General features: G+C 39.3%; 1 protein-coding gene across 6 annotated transcripts in view; it reads right to left on the bottom strand.

The window, feature by feature from the left end:
• Positions 1 to 22,417, bottom strand: part of ryr3 (ryanodine receptor 3) — a 134,257-nt gene that overhangs the window by 17,363 nt on the left and 94,477 nt on the right. For 2 of the 6 annotated variants that reach the window (XM_035995490.1, XM_035995493.1), the window contains 25 exons: positions 22,199 to 22,329; positions 21,930 to 22,048; positions 21,134 to 21,332; positions 17,943 to 18,037; positions 17,469 to 17,614; positions 17,150 to 17,237; positions 16,942 to 17,034; positions 11,164 to 11,331; positions 9,969 to 10,028; positions 8,871 to 9,005; positions 7,699 to 7,811; positions 7,324 to 7,423; positions 5,296 to 5,408; positions 5,019 to 5,070; positions 4,873 to 4,929; positions 4,602 to 4,701; positions 3,902 to 3,981; positions 3,647 to 3,723; positions 3,486 to 3,559; positions 2,023 to 2,037; positions 1,141 to 1,221; positions 901 to 989; positions 660 to 788; positions 446 to 550; positions 224 to 305 (listed from right to left, as the gene is read on the bottom strand). In XM_035995490.1, coding sequence (XP_035851383.1) covers positions 224 to 305; positions 446 to 550; positions 660 to 788; positions 901 to 989; positions 1,141 to 1,221; positions 2,023 to 2,037; positions 3,486 to 3,559; positions 3,647 to 3,723; positions 3,902 to 3,981; positions 4,602 to 4,701; positions 4,873 to 4,929; positions 5,019 to 5,070; positions 5,296 to 5,408; positions 7,324 to 7,423; positions 7,699 to 7,811; positions 8,871 to 9,005; positions 9,969 to 10,028; positions 11,164 to 11,331; positions 16,942 to 17,034; positions 17,150 to 17,237; positions 17,469 to 17,614; positions 17,943 to 18,037; positions 21,134 to 21,332; positions 21,930 to 22,048; positions 22,199 to 22,329 — 2,501 coding nt within the window. Of the gene's footprint in view, positions 1 to 223; positions 306 to 445; positions 551 to 659; positions 789 to 900; positions 990 to 1,140; positions 1,222 to 2,022; positions 2,038 to 3,485; positions 3,560 to 3,646; positions 3,724 to 3,901; positions 3,982 to 4,601; positions 4,702 to 4,872; positions 4,930 to 5,018; positions 5,071 to 5,295; positions 5,409 to 6,428; positions 6,526 to 7,323; positions 7,424 to 7,698; positions 7,812 to 8,870; positions 9,006 to 9,968; positions 10,029 to 11,163; positions 11,332 to 16,941; positions 17,035 to 17,149; positions 17,238 to 17,468; positions 17,615 to 17,942; positions 18,038 to 21,133; positions 21,333 to 21,929; positions 22,049 to 22,198; positions 22,330 to 22,417 lie in introns of all 6 variants that reach the window. The other 4 variants (XM_031322229.2, XM_035995494.1, XM_035995491.1 and 1 more) reach the window with 3 other exon arrangements.

Genomic DNA, 22,417 nt, shown 5'->3' with positions numbered 1-22,417 from the left:
AACTATTTCTGATTTTACTGTTTTCTATGTTCTTTCTTTCTATTGTATGATATGTGCTTTTATTCTTGGTTTCAATGTTAAGCACTTTGGATACCTGCTGGTTGCTGTAAAGTGCTATATAAATAAAGTTTGATTGATTGATTGATTGTACAAAAAGACATTACAAATATTTTGAGATGTCAACAGATTTCTTTAACAGTGAATAACAGCTTTAGACTCTTACCCTCTAGCAGAGACAACAACATGACAACCATGTCCTTCTGTAAATCCATCAGCTCCTTCAACAGCTCAATCTGACTGGCGTCCTACAAGAAGATTAAAGTATTTTTGTTAAAGCTTTGCTCTGGAAGAGTTTTCCCAAAGCAAGAACAAAAAGTTGTTTAGACTCTGTATGTTCACCTATTAGCCTCTCAGCAATGTACAAGTAGAAGAACTCTTATTGTACCTGAGACAGCTTCATTTGCATGTTGGCAAATACATGCAAGAAGCCCACAACTGCATCCCACAGTCTGCTGTGAGCTAAACTCTGCTGGTTCCCAATACACGGGCCCTGTAGAAAAGAGATTGGGGGGAAAAGAGAGGAAAAAAACCCATCATTACATATTTAATGAAAGTAATTCTAGGATTTAACAGTGTTGTCTGAGGGATCATTTTGTTACCTGAATATACTCAGTCAGTGAGTTGAATATCTGCTTGGCAACATATAATGCTTTAGAGAAGTTTAATTTTCCAGTCTCATCAATGACATCTTTGCCAGAGTAGTACCAGTAGAAGTCACTGATAGACTCCTAGAGAGCAGAATGACATTGGTAGACAATGAAAATGGTGGTGCATGTAATAGTAAAGGGTGAAAGGTAATAGGGTGTAGATTTTGGGGCTTTATATTTGTGTTTTACACACCTGAAGACGGAGCAGATAGTCCACAGTGCTGATAATGATGTTGACTGTGGTTGTGTTTCCAGTTTGAGTTCTCAGAAAGTTTTGAAAATCTGATGAAAGAAAGAAAGAAATATTTTCTTATCCCTGTCCTTTCCACTGTGTCCTTGTGGTGCAGTGCGGAAACAAGTTATACAACCAAAACATTGCTCCATTTTTCTATAAAAATGCATGACTTTAAAATACACAAAAGTGCAACCTCACCTCCATTGTGCCCCTCACACAGAAGTTGCAAAAACCGGAACAGATCTTTAGTAAACTCATCATTCTGTAGCACCTTGGAACCTTAGAAGAAAATGCAACAGTGACCCTACACAAAGTAACTTAAGTATTTATTTATCAAACATTAGAAGGTCTAATAATGTGTAAAAAAAAACCCTCAGAAGCAACTTAATATGAGGCAAGCAGGACAGGTTTCATGTTTGAAACATGTTTGAAGTCCAGTGCCTTTAGATTGCAGGTTCAAAACTGAATCCAAAGTGCATTTTGTAAAGATGCTCTTACATTAAAACAGCAGTGAAACACTAGGACATTTCCATAAGCTGGAGGAAGCCTCAACACTTTCACATGTAGGCCGGGATTAGGCATGATGAAGCACTTTAAAAATCAACCAGATAACCCAGTTAACAGAGCTAAACAAAATGAGCACAAATACATTTCTGTGAGCATATAAAACCATGTGAAAGTTAGACATCTGTATGTAAACCAGCTTTGTGAAATAGGCCCAAAATCCAAAGCAAGACAAAGCTTTGCTTAGGCTGTGGAAGAGTCCACAAACTTTCAGTCAAACCCTTAAGAGGCGGTACTGGTAGCCTTAGAACAACAGATTTGAGCATCAGTAATAGGATTTGCATTAGTAAATGTTAACATGAAGGGAATGGGAACAAATAACACACAAAAGGACAGGCAATGGATTCTTGAAATCCAATTTCTGTGTACACTCTGCATGCACAGTTTGTCCCTACAGACATCTGGGGGAGGGAGAGGCTGGGTAACACTAAAGCAGTGAGTATGGACCACAAATATGGAGGAGACATTCAGGGTGGAAGCATAGCCATATCAGGATTATCCAAATTTGCTATTTACCCTGCTGAGTGTGGACTGCCATCGATGTTTTTTTTATTTAAATGACAGGAAGGAGAAAAACAATACACGAAGACATAAGCAAAAAGAGAGGACATTGAGTTACAATACGAAGAATTATGAATAGATCGGCTACGAGTGAAAATGTCATGCAGTTAAAAATAATTTTAGATGAGGGGAAATCATAGGCCTGGGTTGTGTCTATGTTGTATCCAACTAGATGAGTACCAAATAAGAAAAAAATTAGTCACGGTGAAAGTTTCATAAGTCACAGAGACATACAGTGCTAGGCATAAGTAAATACACCCATGCTAAAGTTGACTAAAAAGAGGAATAAAAAAATCATCTTTTGGAAATTGATCTTAATACCTTAATTAAAAAAATGAGGAAAAATCCAACCTTTAAGGACACCAATTTTCTTTGGTTTTATTTCAGTTAGCCTAATAGCTGGTTTGATTTGCATTGAGAGATGATCTTATGGAAAGTACCCCATGCCAATCTCTAGGTATAGTGTACTTACTTATGCCCCCTGTATTTTAAGGAAGAACATTTATTTATTTACGATACATTATTCATTTACAAAGAAATTGGTGTCCTTAAAGCTTGGATTTATCCTCATTTTTTTAATTAAGGCATTAAGATCAATTTCCAAAAGATTATTTTTTATTCCTCTTTTTAGTCGACTTTAGCATGGGTGTATTCACGTATGCTTGGCACTGTAAGTAGTAACAGTGAATTGTTAAACACAGAACTCTGGACTGGAAATGTTTAGCAGAGGACTGAATGATGAAAAGACGAACATAGTTTGATGTGAAAAGCGTCAAGTGAGGAGTGTTTGTGTTGAAAGTTGGAGAGAGATTTGTTTTAATGCTGGACCATGTCCTCTAAGACAAGTTTTGCACTGTTAACAGCCACTCACAGACCTCTGCTCTGAAATAACAGGATACATTCATACTTTAATATCATCACAAAGGTTAACAGAAATTGGGGTTATACTTATACTTAGTCCCATCCTACATATTACACAATCCCATAATATATTTAAAACTCACGCCTGCTCGTTTTACTGCAAAAGACGACGTAAAAGACAACACACTGACGACTTCAGTGACTGCAAGACTGTGGCACAAACGGCAAACTATTTGTATTTATCAAAATTCACATTGATAGCAATGTGATTTTGATTGTGTCATCTACGAGAGCCATACACAAACGACTAATTAGGAACTAGCATTTATTAACATCTCTGACACTGAGGTTATACCGTTGCATGGTTCAGCATTAGTTTAGTGAAGGGAAAATTATAGGATTTTTGTTGTTTTGTAATCAAGAGTAAAATAAGGTGCTTTAACAACAGGTATCTACTGAACTTCAAGAGAAAATTGTGTCAGGAATGTGATGCTTAGAACACTAGGGAAAAGAGGTTGAATCCAACTGCCCATCTAATAAGACATCTCTTAACTTACTTGAACCCTCCTCTGTCACCATGCCAAGTCCTTCTGCTTTGTTCTGCCTCTCAAATGCATTCAAGTCCAAGACACTAGGGAAAGAAAACTCAAAAATAAAATAGAAGCACTTGATGTCGGCACAGAAGTTCCTTTTTACAGTACAGCTAATATAACGGTACCTGCAAGACTGCATCAGTCCTGAGAGACTCTTGAAAAAGCCTGCATCTCTTTTCTCTTTCAGGTAATCAAGCATTTTCTGGGATAGGAGATGAAATGCATTAAATATCCTACTGTCAAAAACAAGTGCTCCTGCAGTGTCGTCTCTGAATATATTAGGTGTATATATGTTGATAGAAGGACGGAAGAATAAGAATGATACAGTTAATAGGACATATAGATGAATATAGTTGGATATTTGAGCTGAATAATCTGACCTGCTGAACTTGCACATTGCCTCCATTTAATATGGAGATTCCCAGTTTGAGGGTGCAGGACACCATGGGGCCCAGACGACCTGATGAAAAAGGAGTAGCGTAGGACAAAAGCTGCAAGTCAACAACATGGAGGACAGAAGCAGGTTTGACTGATAACAAAGGCTAAATCACTGCAGCAGATCAGACCAGTCTGTGAAAAAAGTGTGTTGATATGGAAAGGATACATTTCAGGGTATCAAAACATAAATTGTTTTTAGATTAAAGGTTGGCCTTTTTGGGTTGTTGTTTTGTATTAAAATGGCCTTATAAGTAGTCATTGTTTTGCCCAGATTTTGTTTAAATGCATTTGGAACTCATATGGAAAGAAAACTTCCTGAGTGAACCTCAGAAAAATGAAACTCTTTTGGGTGGCAGTTGTTTAAGGCAGGGTGATCCACCAAATCTTACCAGCAGGATGAAATTCTGATATATTTACTATACTTAAAATGTAATAAATCACTTACAATTTATTAAAATAAGAAAAGAATAAAATGTCTGTTGACCCAAGGAGAGCCTCCATGTCAGTGGATTACACAAGTGGTTGAACTGTCAAATAAAAGGCCAATGAAAACGCTTGTATAACAGCAGAAAGGTTACAGAATAATTTCTTTTAAACTGCCTGCAAATTGTTGAGCTGCAAAAACATTTAGCTCATCATCACCTTTACTGGAGCCGATCATCTGCAGCACCATCTCTGCGGCCCCACGGGCGTGCAGCCTCGCCTGCTGATACAGGATCTTCTGCTTTTCCATCTCTTTTTCCTGAGGAGCAACACACACAACCACACACAAGTAAACATTTTATTGTGAATTCTTTGCAGGTAACAGACATAAAAAGTGTTGGTAAACGGTAAGATAGTAGAGACAATAAAAGGATATTTTTTAAATGACAGAACCATTGTTAAGAGGATCTCTGCCTTGATGAGAGCATACCTCAAAAGTCTTTTCTTTCCCTTCCACCTCTTCTTCCTCCTCATCCTCTGCACAGCTCTGAAGACACAAAGGTCAACATTCAGAGGTCATCTTTTAGGTTATTAACTCAAGTCTTACCAGATTTATTTATACATAAAAATATCTACCTTTGCCATCATGTCTGCATACGCAATATACAAAGGATCTTCTTCCAAGTGACTGAAACGGAAGGAAGTCAAGTCAGAAGTTATCAGTATCAAAACTAGTATCATATATTTTAATTCCCATGTTATACTACATGATACAACTAATTACTAACATTATTTATTGACAATAAAAAGCTAAAAAAGGCATAATTTAATAAACCAAAAATGTGTTCTCTACTAACTTTGCCTGCCATAAAGAAACGTGAGACAAAATCTGAAATAATTTCAAATCTCTCACCTTCTCTCTGTCAGAGCGTTGTGGCTGAAGTGGAGGATAAGTTGGTGGAGAGGGTCTGGCTGGATCTCAGCCACCTCCTCTTCCTCCTCCTCCACAATTTTCATTGGGGTTTTCTGCAGGAGTCCACAGGTGTGAACAGTTAGCGCTGCCCAAGTCTGTCTGATCACTAATCATCCTTCTCTTTTTTTATATTTTCACAAACTTACTGACAATTGTACACATTTGTAAAAAACACTGAGATGAGTCAGTAACATTCAACTAGCACTGGCATGCAGATGAGTTTTTGTCATGTCCTGGTTATCTGTGGAAAGGACAGGGTGAGGAAGTTAAGAGTGGAATGATGAACAGCATTGGAACCAGTTTTCAAATACATGCATGTTACAGCAAACAGATGCAAGCAGTAAGCCATTTAGTGATATGATTTTGCATATGAAGAATGACCCTAACAGTACAGGAGCCTGACAAAGAGGGAATCACAACTATACAAATCTCAACGAGTTTAAACTAATCTGACAGATTTGTAGAATAAAACTGACAATAAAAATAATCTTCCCCAACAAGAAGCAACTGTATCTAAGGCTGAACTTTAATCTTATTCAATGGCACAGTTTTAGTGTCTTGATGAATTTGCTGCACATCTGCGTACAAAGCTCTAATATGAAATGTGATCTTCACATGACTACGCGAGCATGCCACTGACGTCACGGTCACAGAATGTACTGTAACGTTACCTTCACACGCACACTACAGACTTACAGAGTACAGCGAACAGACAACTGATGGGTTGGATCCAGATCTGACAGCCAAACAGCTAGTGACTACTAGTGAAAGGCCCTCCTTACCACTGCTGTCAGAAAGGCATAGCCTGCTTTTTTAGAGCTGTGAGCGCCGGAGCTGGCCCTGTGTCTCCTGAGTTGGTCATGCAGCCTCTGACCCCTGACGGATCTCTGTTTGAAGGATTTTGCACGCCTAGAGCGGGGGCCGCCCCTGGGTGCTTTGGGCGAGGTCCCCACCCGGGCGTGCTCCCAAGGCTCAACGGGCGCGGAGCTAAAGAAGCATTCGGCAGACAGGACTGGCAGAGGGGTGCCAACGCAGGGCACGCGGGGCAAGGGCAAGGCGAGCCCAGTACTTACTGCCAGATCCTGAACTAGCTTCTCCTCAAAGGAGTACTCCTCTGCCTCTATCCAAAGTCTCTGATAGGCCGGGATGAAGAAGTTGATAGCGCGATGCCTGGGAAGGGGGGAGGTGGAGAGGAATGGAGGGGAGTGGGGAGGGAGGTACAGTGGCATTAGGGTGGGTTCTGGTGAGTTTTTGGAGGAGACAGGAAGGAGAGATGTAGGGAGAGGAAGGGGTTACAGGAAGTGCATTTCAGGCAGGGTGGTGATTGGTCAATGTGGGACCCACTGGCTCTTCTGACTGGTCACATTTGATCTCTAAAATAATGGTAGTTACTTCCATCAGGTTGTAAAATTCATTAGAGGAGCATGCACACTTTAGGAGAGATATGCAGTTTTCCAACAAATTGGTGCATTTCTTGCAGTTATTAGAGTAGATCACGTAATTTCCTTAACATAGATGCACAGATGTGTTGTAAAACTGCACAACCTTTGGAAAAATGTCATATGAAAAACAAATCTTTAAATCATCATAAGAGCAGGAAGCAAAATAACATGAAACAACTTTTATACTGTATATTACTGTAACCAAGCAAACTTTTGTAAACCTGATAGCCAACTAATGAAAGTCAAAATTGTATTCAATAGATTTCTTTCTTTCTGTATTTCTTCTTTTCTCCTTTCTTCATTCCTTCCTTCAGGGTACACCTGAAATGAGACAAGGCCTGCAGCTCGCAGTGTGTTTCCACTTTCCAAATAAGTTTGTTTCAGTCAATTCTTAGGCTCATTCTAGCTGACCAATCAGAATCAACAGTGAAGAAACAATTGGTTGCTAGGCAGATATCGGTCCACAGCCTGGTGGATGAAGGGGGGGTTGAACAGATGAAGCATTCGCCCTGTGGTTTCACTTTACCGTCAGCAGGGAGAACAGGCGGTCAAAGCTGGAGGCTTTGAATGCCCTTTCCAGCCAAACCTCCCGATAGCCATTCAGGAAGTAATTATTATTTTTGTATCTGAGGGAGGATGAGGTAGTGTTATGCAAGAAAACAACACAGAGGAGAGAATGTTGTTAGGGAGGTGATGAGGGGTTTACGTGGGCACACAATCAAGAAAAAAAAATGCCCCACCCACCTCCTATGACTACTTGGTGATTGGTTGTTATGTACGGTTAGATTGAGACAGAGCAATGTTTTACTTTTTTTTTTTTTTTTTTTTTTTAAATAGTTCATGTCAATATTTAATTATTGACATTGTAAATCAGTTCCACAATGGTGTAAAAGAGAATCACCTGGGTAGATTGTAGAGTGGAGCCATGCGGAAACAAGCCACCACAGCACGCTTACGCTGTTTGGACAGCAGCTTATGCATCACACACTTCTTATTTCTCAGAGGCAGCTCCACCTGAGGGACAAAGAAATAAAACGCCAAGTGGGAAATGCAGTGACAACAAAGATGATATGTGCCTGGTACTGTATTATGTGGCGTTATTGCTGCAACCAACAATTATCTTCATCATCAATTCATCCATTACTTTTTCAAGTGATTTAAATAGCTTGTTCTGTCCCACCAACAATCCCAAACTTAAAAATATTACATTTAAAATTATATAAAATATAATAGTCATTACGACAACGATTAAAATATTTAATCGCGATTAATCGCATTAATGTCATAGTTAACTCGCAATTAATCGCACATTTTTATCTATTGTAAATGTCCCTAGATTTCTTTTTGTCCAATTATTTTTTCTCATTTTAATGCTCTTTTCAACATGGAAAAGTGGATCGCCTTGCTTTGTGCTTTTGTCGCCTAGCTTTGACGAGGGGCGGAGAATTCGCATCAGCTGTGTGCTTAGTCTTCAAGTGGTATTTCAGACTGGACGTGCTGCGATGATAGCTCAGTTCACAACGACAAAACACACAGATCACTTTGGTCTTGTCAATGGAACCATTTGGCAACTTTTTAAAAGTAAACTTTCCATTCAGAATCTTATTGGCATCCATTTCGGCGTCTCGCGCTCGCCATCCACTCAAAACGTAACGTTAGACTACTACTCTTTGGCCGGCTCGCAAGCCCAAACAACTGTGTGCGGCGTGCCTGTTTTGTTTCCGGTCTAGCTAGATCCGGTGTGGTGTTGTAGTTTTTCTAACGTTACTAGTTGTTGCAACAGCATGTGAAAAAAACTACAAAGTTTGCTATGCCAAAAAGAACGTTAATCTCGCGATAAAAAAATTGACGCCGTTAAAATGGGTTAGCATTAACGTCGTTTATAACGCATTTAACTGACAGCACTAATAAAATACAGAAAAGTTCTTTGAGCAGATGAGTAGATACCCGAGTAGATATATCTGTGATCTACTTTTAAGTCTGAAGAATAATATTGTATATGCTTATCTTTTATGTCCTGTGATGTATTGTTGACTTGTGGGTAGAGATAAAAGGTAGGAACTGTGTTTCTACCTGATCCAGGTGGAAGACTGCAGCTGAGATGCTCTGCACTCGGTCCACTGTGTGTTCTAAGTTTGCAGGCTCCTCGCTCTTTACCACCACGTCCTTGTACAGGTTCAGCTGCCACTGGACTGCTGGGTCATCAGACTATGAGCAATAACAATCAAATCAATAAATAAACAGCAGCCTTATACTAATGCTACAAACCCAAATTCCAATAAAGTTGGGACGTTGTGTAAAACGTAAATAAAAACAGAATACAATGATTTGCAAACCCCTTTAAACCTATATTCAATTGAATACACAACAAAGACAAGATATTTAATGTTTAAACTGATAAACTTTATTGTTTTTTTGCAAATACTCATTTTGAATTTGCTGCCTGCAACATGTTCAAAAAAAGCTGGGACAGGGGCATGTTACATCACTTTTCCTTTTAACAACACTCAATAAGCGTTTGTGAACTGAGGACACTAATTGTTGAAGCTTTATAGGTGAATTATTTCCCATTCTTGCTTGATGTACGACTTCAGTGGCTCAACAGTCCGGGGTCTCCGTTATCGTATTTTGCGCTTCATAATGCGCCACACGTTTTCAATGGGAGACAGGTCTGGACTGCAGGCAGGCCAGTCTAGTACTGGATGGTCCCTTTCCTCTATGGCCCAGAGGACATGAAGTCCATGATTTCCAAAAACTATTTGAAATGTGGACTCGTCAGACCACAGCACACTTTTCCCCTTTGCGTCAGTCCATCTCTGATGAGCTCGGGTCCAGAGAAGCCGGCGGTGTTTCTGGGTATTGTTGATGGTGTTTTTTTTAGCATTCCTCAACTTTCCCAGTCTTTTGTGTCCCAGCTTTTTTGGAAGGTGTTGCAGGCATCAAATTCAAAATGAGTGAATATTTGCAAAAAAAACAATAGTTTATCAGTTTGAACATGAAATATTTTGTCTTTGTAGTAAATTCAATTGAATATAGGTTGAAAATAATTTGCAAATCATTGTATTCTGTTTTTATTTACGTTTTACACAACGTCCCAACTTCATTGGAATTGGGGTTTGTACTTAACTGCTCTTGCTGCTAGAATTATAACCATACAAAACATCATCTCACCTTGTCCAGGAGATGGTAATTCTGACGCAAGTGCTCCTTCACCTCATCATCTGTGTCTTTCTATGAAGGGAAAGGGTATTCATAACCGAGAAAAAATGCAATGCAGTGTTAATAAACTATTGTTATAATTTAAAAGTAAGTAGTCAGGGTGCTTATGTGCGTATTAAGTCACACTGGAAAAATATTTGTTATTCCATAAATACTGAATGTCTACTGCACCGAAGAAGACATTTTAAGTTGGTAAATGGCTTTAATTTGCATCACAACAATGCTTTCTTTATTTTTTCCACAACTCCTTCTGGATAACGCCTAACATAATGAAATAAAGGCTGAAGTCTGTAATGCAAAGAAAGACCATACAGACTGCTGTGACTTAAAGTGGCTATTTGTAACTTTCGGTTTGTGTTGATTCTAGCTCTCCACTTTGGACAAAAGCGGTAGTTTTTTTTACCACACCTGCTGTCATAAAGGTCTTTTCTTTACGCTGCTGTATTACCCACTGTATATTACTGAGTTAGCGTTACCGGGAGGTCATATAGTTGCGATAAATGTTTTGCCCAGACAGAAAATCATTCATTTACACTTAATTTACACAAGGGTTGCATACGGTAACTTAGCCTACTTGTAACGTGTCACAAGCCAAAGCATTAAGAGTTTGTTGTAGCGCCGAACGTAATAATAACTTTATTTACATAGATTATATATATAGATTTATCAGCCATAGCTACAATAGATAACTTCTAAAATAAAATTATAATACAATAAGGCCGATATGACTAAATCTCCTGCTTTTACCTAATTTTGTGACTTTGCGGGGAAAATTGGAATCCGGGGAAAGGCATTCATAAAAACATTCTTTTCGATGTTAGTCTCATTTGCTGTTACAGGTCATTTATGATCATCAGATGAAAAATTAAGTTTTTAAGAAATTTGCACTGTAGGTACTTCTAATGATTAACTTTCTTAGAGGCCCAACTTTCAACTTCAATAATATTATCCATCAGTGTGTCAAATTATAAGACCTAAAATAACTTAAGATAATGCCGAATATAAGGACAGCATAATAATAGATGGAGTACATGTTGGACCTCCTTCATAGCAAAAGGGACCCTAAAAAATCAACATAAGAATTTAGTTTGTTAGGATTTAGGTGGTCTAAAAGTCTTTACACCAGGTCCTGTTTTTGTTAGCTTACCAGACTGTAGCGTATCTTGGCAAGGGAGATGAGCTCCTGGTCTCCTGGGGTGCACATGTTTAGGCCGACTGGCAGCAGCTTCTTCAGGGCAGCCACGATCAGGGAGGTCTGGATGGAGTAGTACTCGCCTCGGCGGCGCTTGTGTTTCCTCTCCTGGTCCCCCCCTGACTACAGAGAAAAAGGAGACAATCAATCTATAAATTGCAGGAACATCTGCCTGTCTGCCTGTCTGTCTGTCTGTCTGTCTGTCTGTCTGTCTGTCTGTCTGTGTGTGTGTGTGTGTGTGTGTTATGCGCATATCTCTCGAAGCGTTAGTCCGATGGATTTCAAACTTGACAGGTGTCTTGCTACGGGGACGAGTAAGTGCAGTGCCAAGTTTGACGTTTGGATTAGAAATGCAAAAGATATCGTTAAACATATATCGGTAAAAGAAGCACACATTGGCTTTTGCCACTGGCCACTCCCCCTCTCACACTGCATGCACACTGACTGAGCACTAAACTTGTTTGAGTCGTGACTCACTCGGATCTTTCACCCGACTCTTTAAATTAACTCATGACTCGCTCATACTACACGAGACAACACCGTCTCTCTCGCTCTCTCTCTGCGCACACACACAAACAGTCCGGTTCTGGTGGTGATTAACGCAGATATGTGCTGTTTAGCGCTCATACGATACGAGACAACACCGTCTCTGTCTCTCTCTCTGTCTCTCTCTCTGTGTGTGTGTCTCTCTCTCTCTCTCTCTCTCTCTCTGCACGCGCACACACAGTCCGGTTCTGGTGGTGATTAACGCAGATATGTGCTGATTAGCTCTCATAACGGGCCAGGTGGGGAGCGCACTGCCATGAGTCCAGGACGCTAATGTCTGGATACTCCACATTTTCATTGTGATTTTGTGAATACATTCTGAATCTGCAACGTTCTCTGTCAGGTAAATCAGTAAGTTAGTAGTAGGGTATACAGGGGAATTGCATTTGAAGTGGTTTGGGGTCCTTCTGTAAGTAATTTTGGGGTACAATTTGGTTTTGATGAATTCTACAAGCAGCAATACCACACTACCTTAACTTGATCCTATGTTATTGTTCGTTCGGCCTTGTTTTTTTGTAAATGTTATAATTATTTGCTTATATGTACAGCACTTTGAGTGGCACTTTATACATGACTTGAGCTATAGAATAAAGTTTTGTATTATACTAAACTGTTGACAAGCAAAACTGAAATTGTATCTGGTTGTGGAATATCCTATCTGTTATGTCCTGTGTGGTTTGTATTTCTGTTTGTCTTTCTATTATTCAATTATTTATTAAAATGTATGTGTTTAAATACAGTTTATTGAAAAACAAAATTGTATTTCCCAAATCCAAATAAAAAATCCTCAACCCTGTATTTCATTTTATTTCATTTGCATCAGATTGATGCTTTTGTGTGTATGTTTTCTTTTTCAACAAGGCAACTTTTGAGAATTCACCTTTCTCTTAACTGACTTCAACATTTTAAATTTAGCACTCAAATCAAATTTAACTACCAGTACTGAGATCTAATTTCCAATGACTATGCTTTCAGGGCAGAAAAACAAAAAATAAAAAATAAATAAACTATCTGGCTCTGCCAAAACAAATAAACAACTCTCACAGTGACAGCTTGTTGAGCGACTGCTGGATCAAACACTGTCAATATCCAGATTTATAACCCGACTTTACTACGTCAAATGTCCACATGAAATGTGATATGTCGTAAACCTTTGCTGTAGTGGTGAATTTAAGAGGTTTGAACTTATACAGTTGATTTGTAGATCTTGATCTTACATCTACATATTCAGAGTGTTCAGTGCATGTCAGGGGAAGGACTTTTCCCTTTCATTAGGAAAGTCTGTGAAATATAGTAGCAAGAAAGGAAGCACTTGGGGATCCTGCCAGGAAGTATTCAGGTTGTGTTCAGCTCTTCCAAAGTGCTGACATAGCGGAGGGGCAAGCAGGATAAGAGCGAGATTAAAGTTAGCCCAGAGAGAACTAAGATGTACTCTTCTCCATCTCCTGGTTTCATTACAAGACAGATTTTCCATAATTAATAGGTCCCTTTCCAGAGAAAAAGAGTTATTCTTGGGAGGCCTGTGAGTTAGCTCACCTTTACTGAGTAAATGTTATCTACACTATTTCGAATCTTAAGGGGCTCAATACTAATAACTCAATTATTTCTTGGCCTGGCAATGACATGTCATGGTTTGCAGAGAATTTCTGACCCACATGAAGTTCAAGCGGACAGTCTCAATGTTGATTCCTACTGTTCCCTAGTAAAAACTCAAGGAGTGCTTCAATGGGTCAGTCACACTTTTGGACACCCCTGACATTTGAAGTACTCAGCCACGCTATTCGTTTTTACTGAAGACATAAATATTTAAAAAATGGCTCACAAATATAAAATAGGCTATCACTTTAAAAAAAGACCAAGGATACAAAGACAATACTTGTTAGTGGGATCAATTAAATGTTGGTTTTGGTCTTTTCATCGCTTTTGATGTAAGAACAAATCTAAATATCAATAGACTTATAATTTTACTAGTGACTAGATTAAAATATTTAATCGCGATTAATCACATTAATGTCATAGTTAACTCGCAATTAATCACACATTTTTCACTATTCTAAATGTCCCCCTAAATGTCTTTTTGTCCCATTATTTTTTCTCATTTTTATGCTCTTTTCAACATGATACAACGATACTTTTAAAACGGTGCCTAAACCCCCCCCCCCAATAAAAACTGTTTGGATCTACACGATTCACGTGGATGACATTTTCCCATTCAAAACGGCGATTTTCGCCAAAAAGCGACTAGTTTGCAGGTATGTAAGACTCTTTGGCCGGCTCGCAAGCCCAAACAAGTGTGTCTGTTGTTTTGTTTCCGGTCTAGCTAGATCCGGTGTGGTGTTGTAGTTTTACAATGTTACTAGTTGTTGCAACAGCATGTGAAAAAAAACTACAAAGTTTGCTAGGCCAAAAAGAACGTTAATCTTGCGATAAAAAAATTGATGGCGTTAAAATGGGTTTGCGTTAATGCCGTTAATGACGCGTTTAACTGACAGCACTACATTTTACGTATTTTATTAAAGTAATAATCTGATTTTCATTTAAATAAATGTCTGTTAAGTCACTATTGCCGAATGAGGTGACACAATGGTAATTGAGCCTACAGCCCACTGATGAATGCACTTGCATTTGCAGTATTATGAACCAAGGTTATAATCGTTACCAACGAAATAACGAAAACTAGGTGGGAAAAAACATTGTCGTTAACTGAAATAAAAATAAAAACGAGGCATTACAAAAAAACGATAACTAACTAAAACTGTAATGTCTGTTTGCAAAACTAACTAAAATAAAATAATCAAGTAAATGTCCTTAGTTTTCGTCTATGTCAATGTCTTTCATAGAGCAAATAACGTTATATCTTTCAGAGTTGACATTTCCAACCATAGACCTGTTTTATACAGTCTATGCCATAGACATATATAGTTTCTGACTGGGAACTCAGAAATTCCAACATTCCATGTCAAATTGAACACAACATAGTCCATGCCCCTCGCCTGGCATCATGGCGGTACCGAAACGGTATGGCGGACAATTTATTAAAGGGAAAAAATCCCACAAGTTAGAAAGTACATTTGAGAAGCGCGCACAAGGAGGCTAACCTAGCTTACCTTCCTGTCTGACAGGAAGCAGCATGTGAAGCTGGGGAAACACGTCTCAGACTCACAGACCATCAGCACCGGATCGCCCCAGGGCTGCGTTCTTTCTCCTCTGCTCTTCTCCCTGTACACCAACAGCTGCACCTCCAGTCACCAGTCCGTCAAGCTTCTGAAGTTTGCGGACGACACCTCCCTCATCGGACTCATCTCTGATGGAGACGAGTCCGCCTACAGGTGGGAGGCTGACCACCTGGTGACCTGGTGCAACCAAAACAACCTAGAGCTCAACGCTCTAAAGACAGTGGAGATGGTTGTGGACTTCAGAAAGAACCCAGCCCCACCTGCCCCCATCACCCTCTCTGGCTCCACAATTGACACTGTGGAGTCTTTCCGCTTCCTGGGAACTACCATCTCCCAGGACCTCAAGTGGGAGCTGAACATCAGCTCCCTCGTGAAGAAAGCACAACAGAGGATGTACTTCCTGCGGCAGCTGAAGAAATTCAACCTGCCAAAGACAATGATGGTGCACTTCTACACAGCCATCATTGAGTCCATCCTCACATCCTCCATCACCATCTGGTACGCTGCTGCCACTGCCAAGGACAAGGGCAGGCTGCAGCGTGTCATTCGGTCAGCTGAGAAGGTGATTGGCTGCAATCTGCCGCCGCTCCAGGACCTATACGCCACCAGGACTCTGAAGCGTGCTGGAAAGATTGTGGCTGACCCCTCCCACCCCGGACACAAGCTCTTTGAGCCACTCCCCTCTGGCAGGAGGCTGAGGTCCATCAGGACCAAAACCTCACGCCACATAAACAGTTTTTTCCCCTGCCACCCTGACTCTCTCCACACCCCACCTCTGGCTCCTCATGCCACTGTACCTACTCTGCTGTAGCGTTCCTTTTTACTACTGTTTAACTTATTTTACTATTTATTTAAATGTATTTTATCGTTATTAATACATACTGTGTGTATATGTTTATACTTATATTGTTTATATTCTTTTTATCCTTCTTATATTTGAATGTGTGACATGCTCCAACAACACCATGACAAATTCCTTGTATGTGCAACGTACTTGGCAATAAAGCCCTTTCTGATTCTGAACAAGGTAAAGGAGAACGCAAAGCCCCCTTTCCCCGAAACAGAAGCTAACCCCGGTACAGGGCATGGATGTAGGCCAGGCAGTATGACGGAGACAACTGTAGGACAGAGAACACTACAGGTTAGTAAATACGCAGGAACACTAAAAGCGTGAGGAAGCGTGGGTTAATGTGTGTATTGATACTTGGATGTCTACACAACTGTGTGACTCGATTGACTTCAAAGAGTTCAAAACAACTGTAACAACAAAACATTATGAACAGTATGTATTCTTTAGTCTATTGGCTATTTAGGTTTTTTCCTGGCACACGTCATTTACACATTTTCCACTTACTGTGGCGTCTTGTTGTAGACTGTTTACATATTTGTGCTCATCATATGTACATTTTATGTAACTTACGGGTGCTATTGTTGAATACATTGTGAATACATATTTCTAAAATTATATGATGTTTTTGTTGAGTTATTATTACACAATACTTTTTCTGACCTTTTTGAATCTTGCCCCTGACAAATAACCCATATTACAAAAAAAGACTAACACTAATAAAAACTAAACTAAAACTAAGCATTTTCAAAAAATAAAAACGAAACTAGCAAACCCGCTTTAAAAACTAATTAAAACTAAACTGAATTTTTAAACAAAGTCAAAACGAAATAAAAATAAAAACTAATGAAAAATGCAAAACTAATATAACCTGGTTACGAACTGGGTGTCTGCCGACATTCCGGGGAAAAATCACAAGCAGCGCACAGTTAGTGACGCAGCAGTGGTTGGTCCGACAGAGAGGGTAGGCGGAGCTAACACAACAGACTCGCTCTTTGACTTACTTGTGTGTGAAGCAGTGTACTGTTATTTTCAGTCTCTGCTAGATGAGATAAGTGAGATCCCAAAACACACCAGCAATTTCTCTTTATCAATGTTCTCTTTGGAATCTTCGATATGCTGGTATTCATCACCCATATCACATGAAATATCTATTATATTTACCTTGGACATCTTTGCCTTGCCCTCTCCAGTCAGGAAGCCCAAATTGTTGATCTCATTCTGAACCACAAAGTTTTGCTCTTCACGCTTAAAGTTCTGGATTCAGAGGACAGAGAAAAGAGGTTAATCAGGAAAGACATCCTCAAGACCAGTATCCTGGTAACAGACGTCATATTGTGATATGACTACTAGGTTGAGTAGTGAGACTTACATGGGACTTGCACCAGAGGATGAAGATCTCTGCCACCATCCTGAAGAGCTCAGTGGAGTCTGCATCTGGCTCCTTCAGCCACCTGCACCTGGAATGTACAATGACACGAACCAGAGACTATTAAGTTACATTAAGTTGTGGTACAACTGTGCAGGACACAACAATATCATAACTTAATAGATCAGAAACAGAGGTGGATAAAGCTCAGGGACTACAGGAAAATAATAATGCTGTCTGAAACTGAACAAACTGTTTACAAATCAAAATCCCCCCCAAAAATCTTAAAATAAAAACTAATCTTTCTTTGGTAAAATTGTACCTGTTGTTGTCCACATAACGGATGAGCATGGGGTAGAAGGCGTAGAGGTCTCTGCAGAGCACAGCAAACTCATCCAGGATGAGCAGCTCGGCCTCCTGGTTGTCACCTTTACCGTCAGCCTTCAGCAGCTCCTCTTCACCCACAACCTTCGTTTGCAGCACATCAACAACTCATCTCCGGCAATCAATTCATTAGTATAAATGTCCTCACACACGATCCCATCCAACTCAGTGGTAATATTCTCCTCCCTGTATGCTCTCTTAGTAAGTAACAGTTGGATTTTTACTCTCAGTAGGTGATGTGACTGAGTATACAGTTCTTGGACTAGCTCCTCTGACTACTGACAGCTCCATATTAACACTGTAAATTCAGCAGCTTATGATGGAGTCAGCAAAAAATCTACTTAAACCATAGGTGTCATTAAGCAGTGGATACAATGTGGTATACCATGTATGTCATATGTGAAGATCTCACCTTCACTGTCTTCTTCCTCAGTTTGTCCAGTGTGGGCAGGAAGTGGGTTCTCAGCAGATCTGCTCCAGCCTTGCAGATGATTGGCTGAGAGTAGACTGGAGACAAGAGACAATGGAAAATATATATTCTGGACATGGGCAACTCAGACAAACAGACACCAAAATCATTCCTCTGTCCCTGGAGATTATTGGCTCTGGTGTCAAGTGTCACAGCTGTCAAACTATATTTAGCATTTAGTTTTAGAACAACCACAAGTGTTTAAGTTAGATCAGCAATTGTGGTTTTTACCATTGTCTCTAAAAACACAATAGTACTAAAAACAGGAAATATTAGTCAAAGAAAAGTCAAATGACAAAGCATGAATTTCCCTTATCTGCCGTCCCTATTTGTAAATGTGTTAGAAATAAAATAATTTAAGTGTGGTTTTAAAAAGTGAGAAAGTGCCTCAAGCTATGGGCCCCACAACAGCCAATTATATTCAGGGTTCGTACACGTTTTCCAAGGTCAAATTCAAGCACTTTTCAAGCACTTTCAAGGTCCATTTTAAAGCATTTTCCAGCACCTTATACCACGTGAATTACATACCAATACATTGTCAAAATTATTATTTAGTGTTTTTATCACATTAAAAGAGATAATGCTATAAACAGCCCAAATTGTGTTTCGTAATAGCAGAAGGATCAAATATTTAAGCAAAACACAAGTTTTATTTTTTAAAATGTATCACTGTCTAAGTAGACTTTGCTTGCTATCTAACCTGCCTGAGTTAATGTAAAAACTGAGCACAGACTGGGAGGATTTGAGCCAAATGACATGCAGCTGGGTCATTCTGTGTCAAATCAGACAAAATCCAGGAAAACAGTTGCTGCACCCTCAAAGTTGATGCTACCCTTAATGTCAGTCTTTTCACACTTTTTTCCAAATCTAGGGCATGCCGTACAAACTTGTAATGGTTCAGTCATATTGACATGTTTGTCTTCCACCCTACAAAGTTTGGGCTGCCTATGAATAATACTTTTCATTTTATTAATGTCCAAATATTGCTTCCCAGATAATGTGATTTCCAGGCTGTAAAACTGAAGTAGTTTCAAGGGCTGAAAATATGAAGACATAGGATTTGAACAGAAATATTTTACAGGCCTTGGTTTCGGGACACATTCTAGATATAGACATGGTTTGAACAAAATTTTAGACAGTGCAACAACAACAACCTGTAATTCCATTTTAACCCAGAAGACTGACCAGAAGTGCACAGGCACCTGCCTGATAAATAGCCTATAATATGTAATTGAAAAAAAAAAATTAATTTCATTGCCAATACCTATACATTTATCTACTGGAATAGAGCAGTGTAAATATTGCATAAGGCCATCCTCAACCTTTCAGTAGGCTACTTGTATAACACTCCATCTGACACAATTTCTGTTCAGCAATCAACGATTGTTGTTATGCACTGGGCTAACGTTTGCAGGTTTTAATTTGCGGGTAGTTAACGTTACAGTTACTGTGATGTAACTTTGGCTATGTTCACTGCATATCCCACAAATGAACGTGCCATAACGGACATGCAATACTAATGTAAGGTATTTTATTGTGTAACCTCTCAGTTGAGGCTTAAGAGGAAGTTACAGTAAACAGAGCTTTTATTGTGACGGGAAAAACAGAAGTGGTTAAAGTGTTGTATTTTCTGACATTTGACTGTGTCAGGGTTGAATTAAGTGAGACGTGTGGGACCGTCTTGGTTCCAGCATTGGAAGCCTGTGTCTTTATTTTACAGCCAAACCTGAGACTAGACAGTATTAGAAACCCTCGGTTACACTAACATTACATTATCACACCAAGTACTCTCGGTCTCTTAGCCTGCGAATTCCTAGCTAGCAGTTACTAGCGTAAACAAATAGGCACTAACATATATATACAGTAGGCTACTTCAGTTGGCTAACTTGAAAAGTCTATGTCTTACCCTTCATGTGACTCGAGAGCGCAGACTCGCCCATAGTGAAAAGCTGCACGTCTTTTTTGTAGACTTTACAAGAGGCAACTTGTGAGGTTTGTACCCATTTAATCCATAATTTGTATTTTTCATCTTCCAGCCAATGTTCATTGAAACGTCAACCTGCCAGCAATATTATGAATCCCACTATGGCCACGCCAAGACCCGCCCTACGAAACAGCTCGATTGGTTGGGGTTAGGCGTTTTACCTCGAGTTTAAGGTTAGGATAGCCGATTGGTCAGGGGATGGGACCTGAACAGGGGGCGGAGTCACATATGGAAACAGACTGGCAGATCGCAGTCACACATGCATAAGCGAGCAGGTTTCATTTTAAGCTCTCCAACATTTTATTTCTCCATTTAATAAACAAACTATTCAGTCAGATAGGTATTTGTCGTGAAAGAAACACAGTTACAATTTCAAGCATTTTATCCAAAATTTAAGCACTTTTCAAACCTTGAAAACACAACATCAAAATTCAAGCATTTTCAAGGATTTCAAGCACCCGTACGAACCCTGTATATTATCTGGCCTTTCCTGAACTCCCCCTGAGGAATGTGCACTGAAAATGCAAATGTTCTACAAAACCTAATGGTTACATTTTACTTGAAGGTATCTACATAAGAGTGACATGACACTGTCATGAACGTGTCATAACAAGTCATAAACATTTATGACATAACGCTTCTTTTATTAAGTGTCATTCGGTTTTTGTCATGACAAGTTAGGGTTAGGGTTCATGTGTCATGACTGTGTCATGACAGTGTCATGTGTTCATGACACTGTTATGTCACTCCTATGTAGATACCTTCAAGTAAAGTTTTACTAAAACTAATATTAACACTAGGTTCCAACATGGGCTTTATCATTTAAAATAACTTCCCAGAGTTGTTTTTGTTATTATTCTGTGTGACTGGACATCAAACTCTTTCCTTGTTTGTTAATGTTTTTAAAAGAGAAAAGGAATGAGGGTAGTTTCTAGCACTGTTGAGAACAAAACTTGACATCTAATGAAATGTAAATACATATTCCAATTAAGCTATTCATTTGTAAAATTATCTCACATTTCCTGACAACCCAAAATAACTTTTTATAATCCCTGACTTTGCAAGTCTAACAAAAACACAATCTGACTAGTGAGAATCCCTTTCAAATCATATTTATTCTTTCTCTAACTGCCTTGAGTCTGGCTCTTACCCGCAATCCTCTTCATCCAGGGGGCGTCATCGATGCCCAGGTTGTTGTTAAGGATCTTGAGGATGTTTCCCAGGATGATGCTGAGGTGTTCAGAGGTCACCATAGTGCAGCAATTGGCACCTGGAGGTGAGTTCTCAGGACCTTTCTCCCACCAGTAGGACAAATAGTTACACAGCATGGGAAGGATCACTTCAATGACCTGCAGGAGACAGGCTGAAGGTGAAATGTCTGTATGATTGATGTCATGTAGGCATGAAAATAAATGTACATCTCGATTGTACACTGATAATGTCTTATAAGAGCCTTACACTCAAGCTCTGTGTGAGTTGTATTCCTACAGTGATACATTCCAACTAAATGTACACAACTTAAATAGTTAGTTGTGTCTAAACTGTTTTTAAATGAATGATATTACTTCAAAATGTTCTACGTCATTTAGATTAGATTGTAATATAATATTCAGCACACATTGCAACGTTAAAATTATATCTTGTTAAATTATTAGATTTAAAAAAAAAGATCAAACTAGTAATACATAAAATAAATAAAACCTTCATTAAAGGGCTGCGGCAATTTAGTATTGCAACTCAAGAGAGACATAATGTTAGAATGTAAGGTAAAAATTGATTGAGCAAAGGCTGAGGTAACTAACTTTTAGTCAAGCAAGCCCTATAAACAATGGATCCCACCCATAATGCAAATCATTAGCATAGTAGTGACCATGTTTTTGTGGGACCAAAAGCATAAAAAATGCAGCTGTTTGTATTAATGTAAATATCCCATCAGCCCTTCAGACCTGTGGCATGTCACTGTAGCGAGCACCAGACTCTGAGACATCGCTGACATCTTTCAGCAGTCTGTCAAGACGAGGCATCTCTGGAGACATCTCCTCTACCGTGTCCGGCATACTCAGGACTAGAAAAGAAAAGCACAAAGACAACAAACAAAAACAAATCTGAATTCCTTAGAAATATTTCAAGAAACTCAAAAGCATATACAAAGCAATGTCAAAACATTGAAAATGAATGGGATAATGATAAAAATTAGGATCAAGTGGACACTCACTGGCTCTCTCTCGGGGGGTCTTGGTGTTAAAGACAGACAGCGGGTTGTGGGCATTTAATTGGGGCTCTAGGAACGCCACAGGCATGGCTCCCACCAGGGTTGCCAGGCTCTCCCCCAGCGCTGGAAGATGCCTACAGATCAACATGTAAATTAATAAAGTCTAATTTTTAAAAAAGCACACCAAAAATAAATTGTTGCAACATAGAACATGTCTTCAAG

Source organism: Sander lucioperca, chromosome 19, assembly GCF_008315115.2.
Source record: "Sander lucioperca isolate FBNREF2018 chromosome 19, SLUC_FBN_1.2, whole genome shotgun sequence".
Lineage (NCBI taxonomy): Eukaryota > Metazoa > Chordata > Actinopteri > Perciformes > Percidae > Sander > Sander lucioperca.
This window is presented reverse-complemented; position numbering and strand designations above follow the sequence as displayed.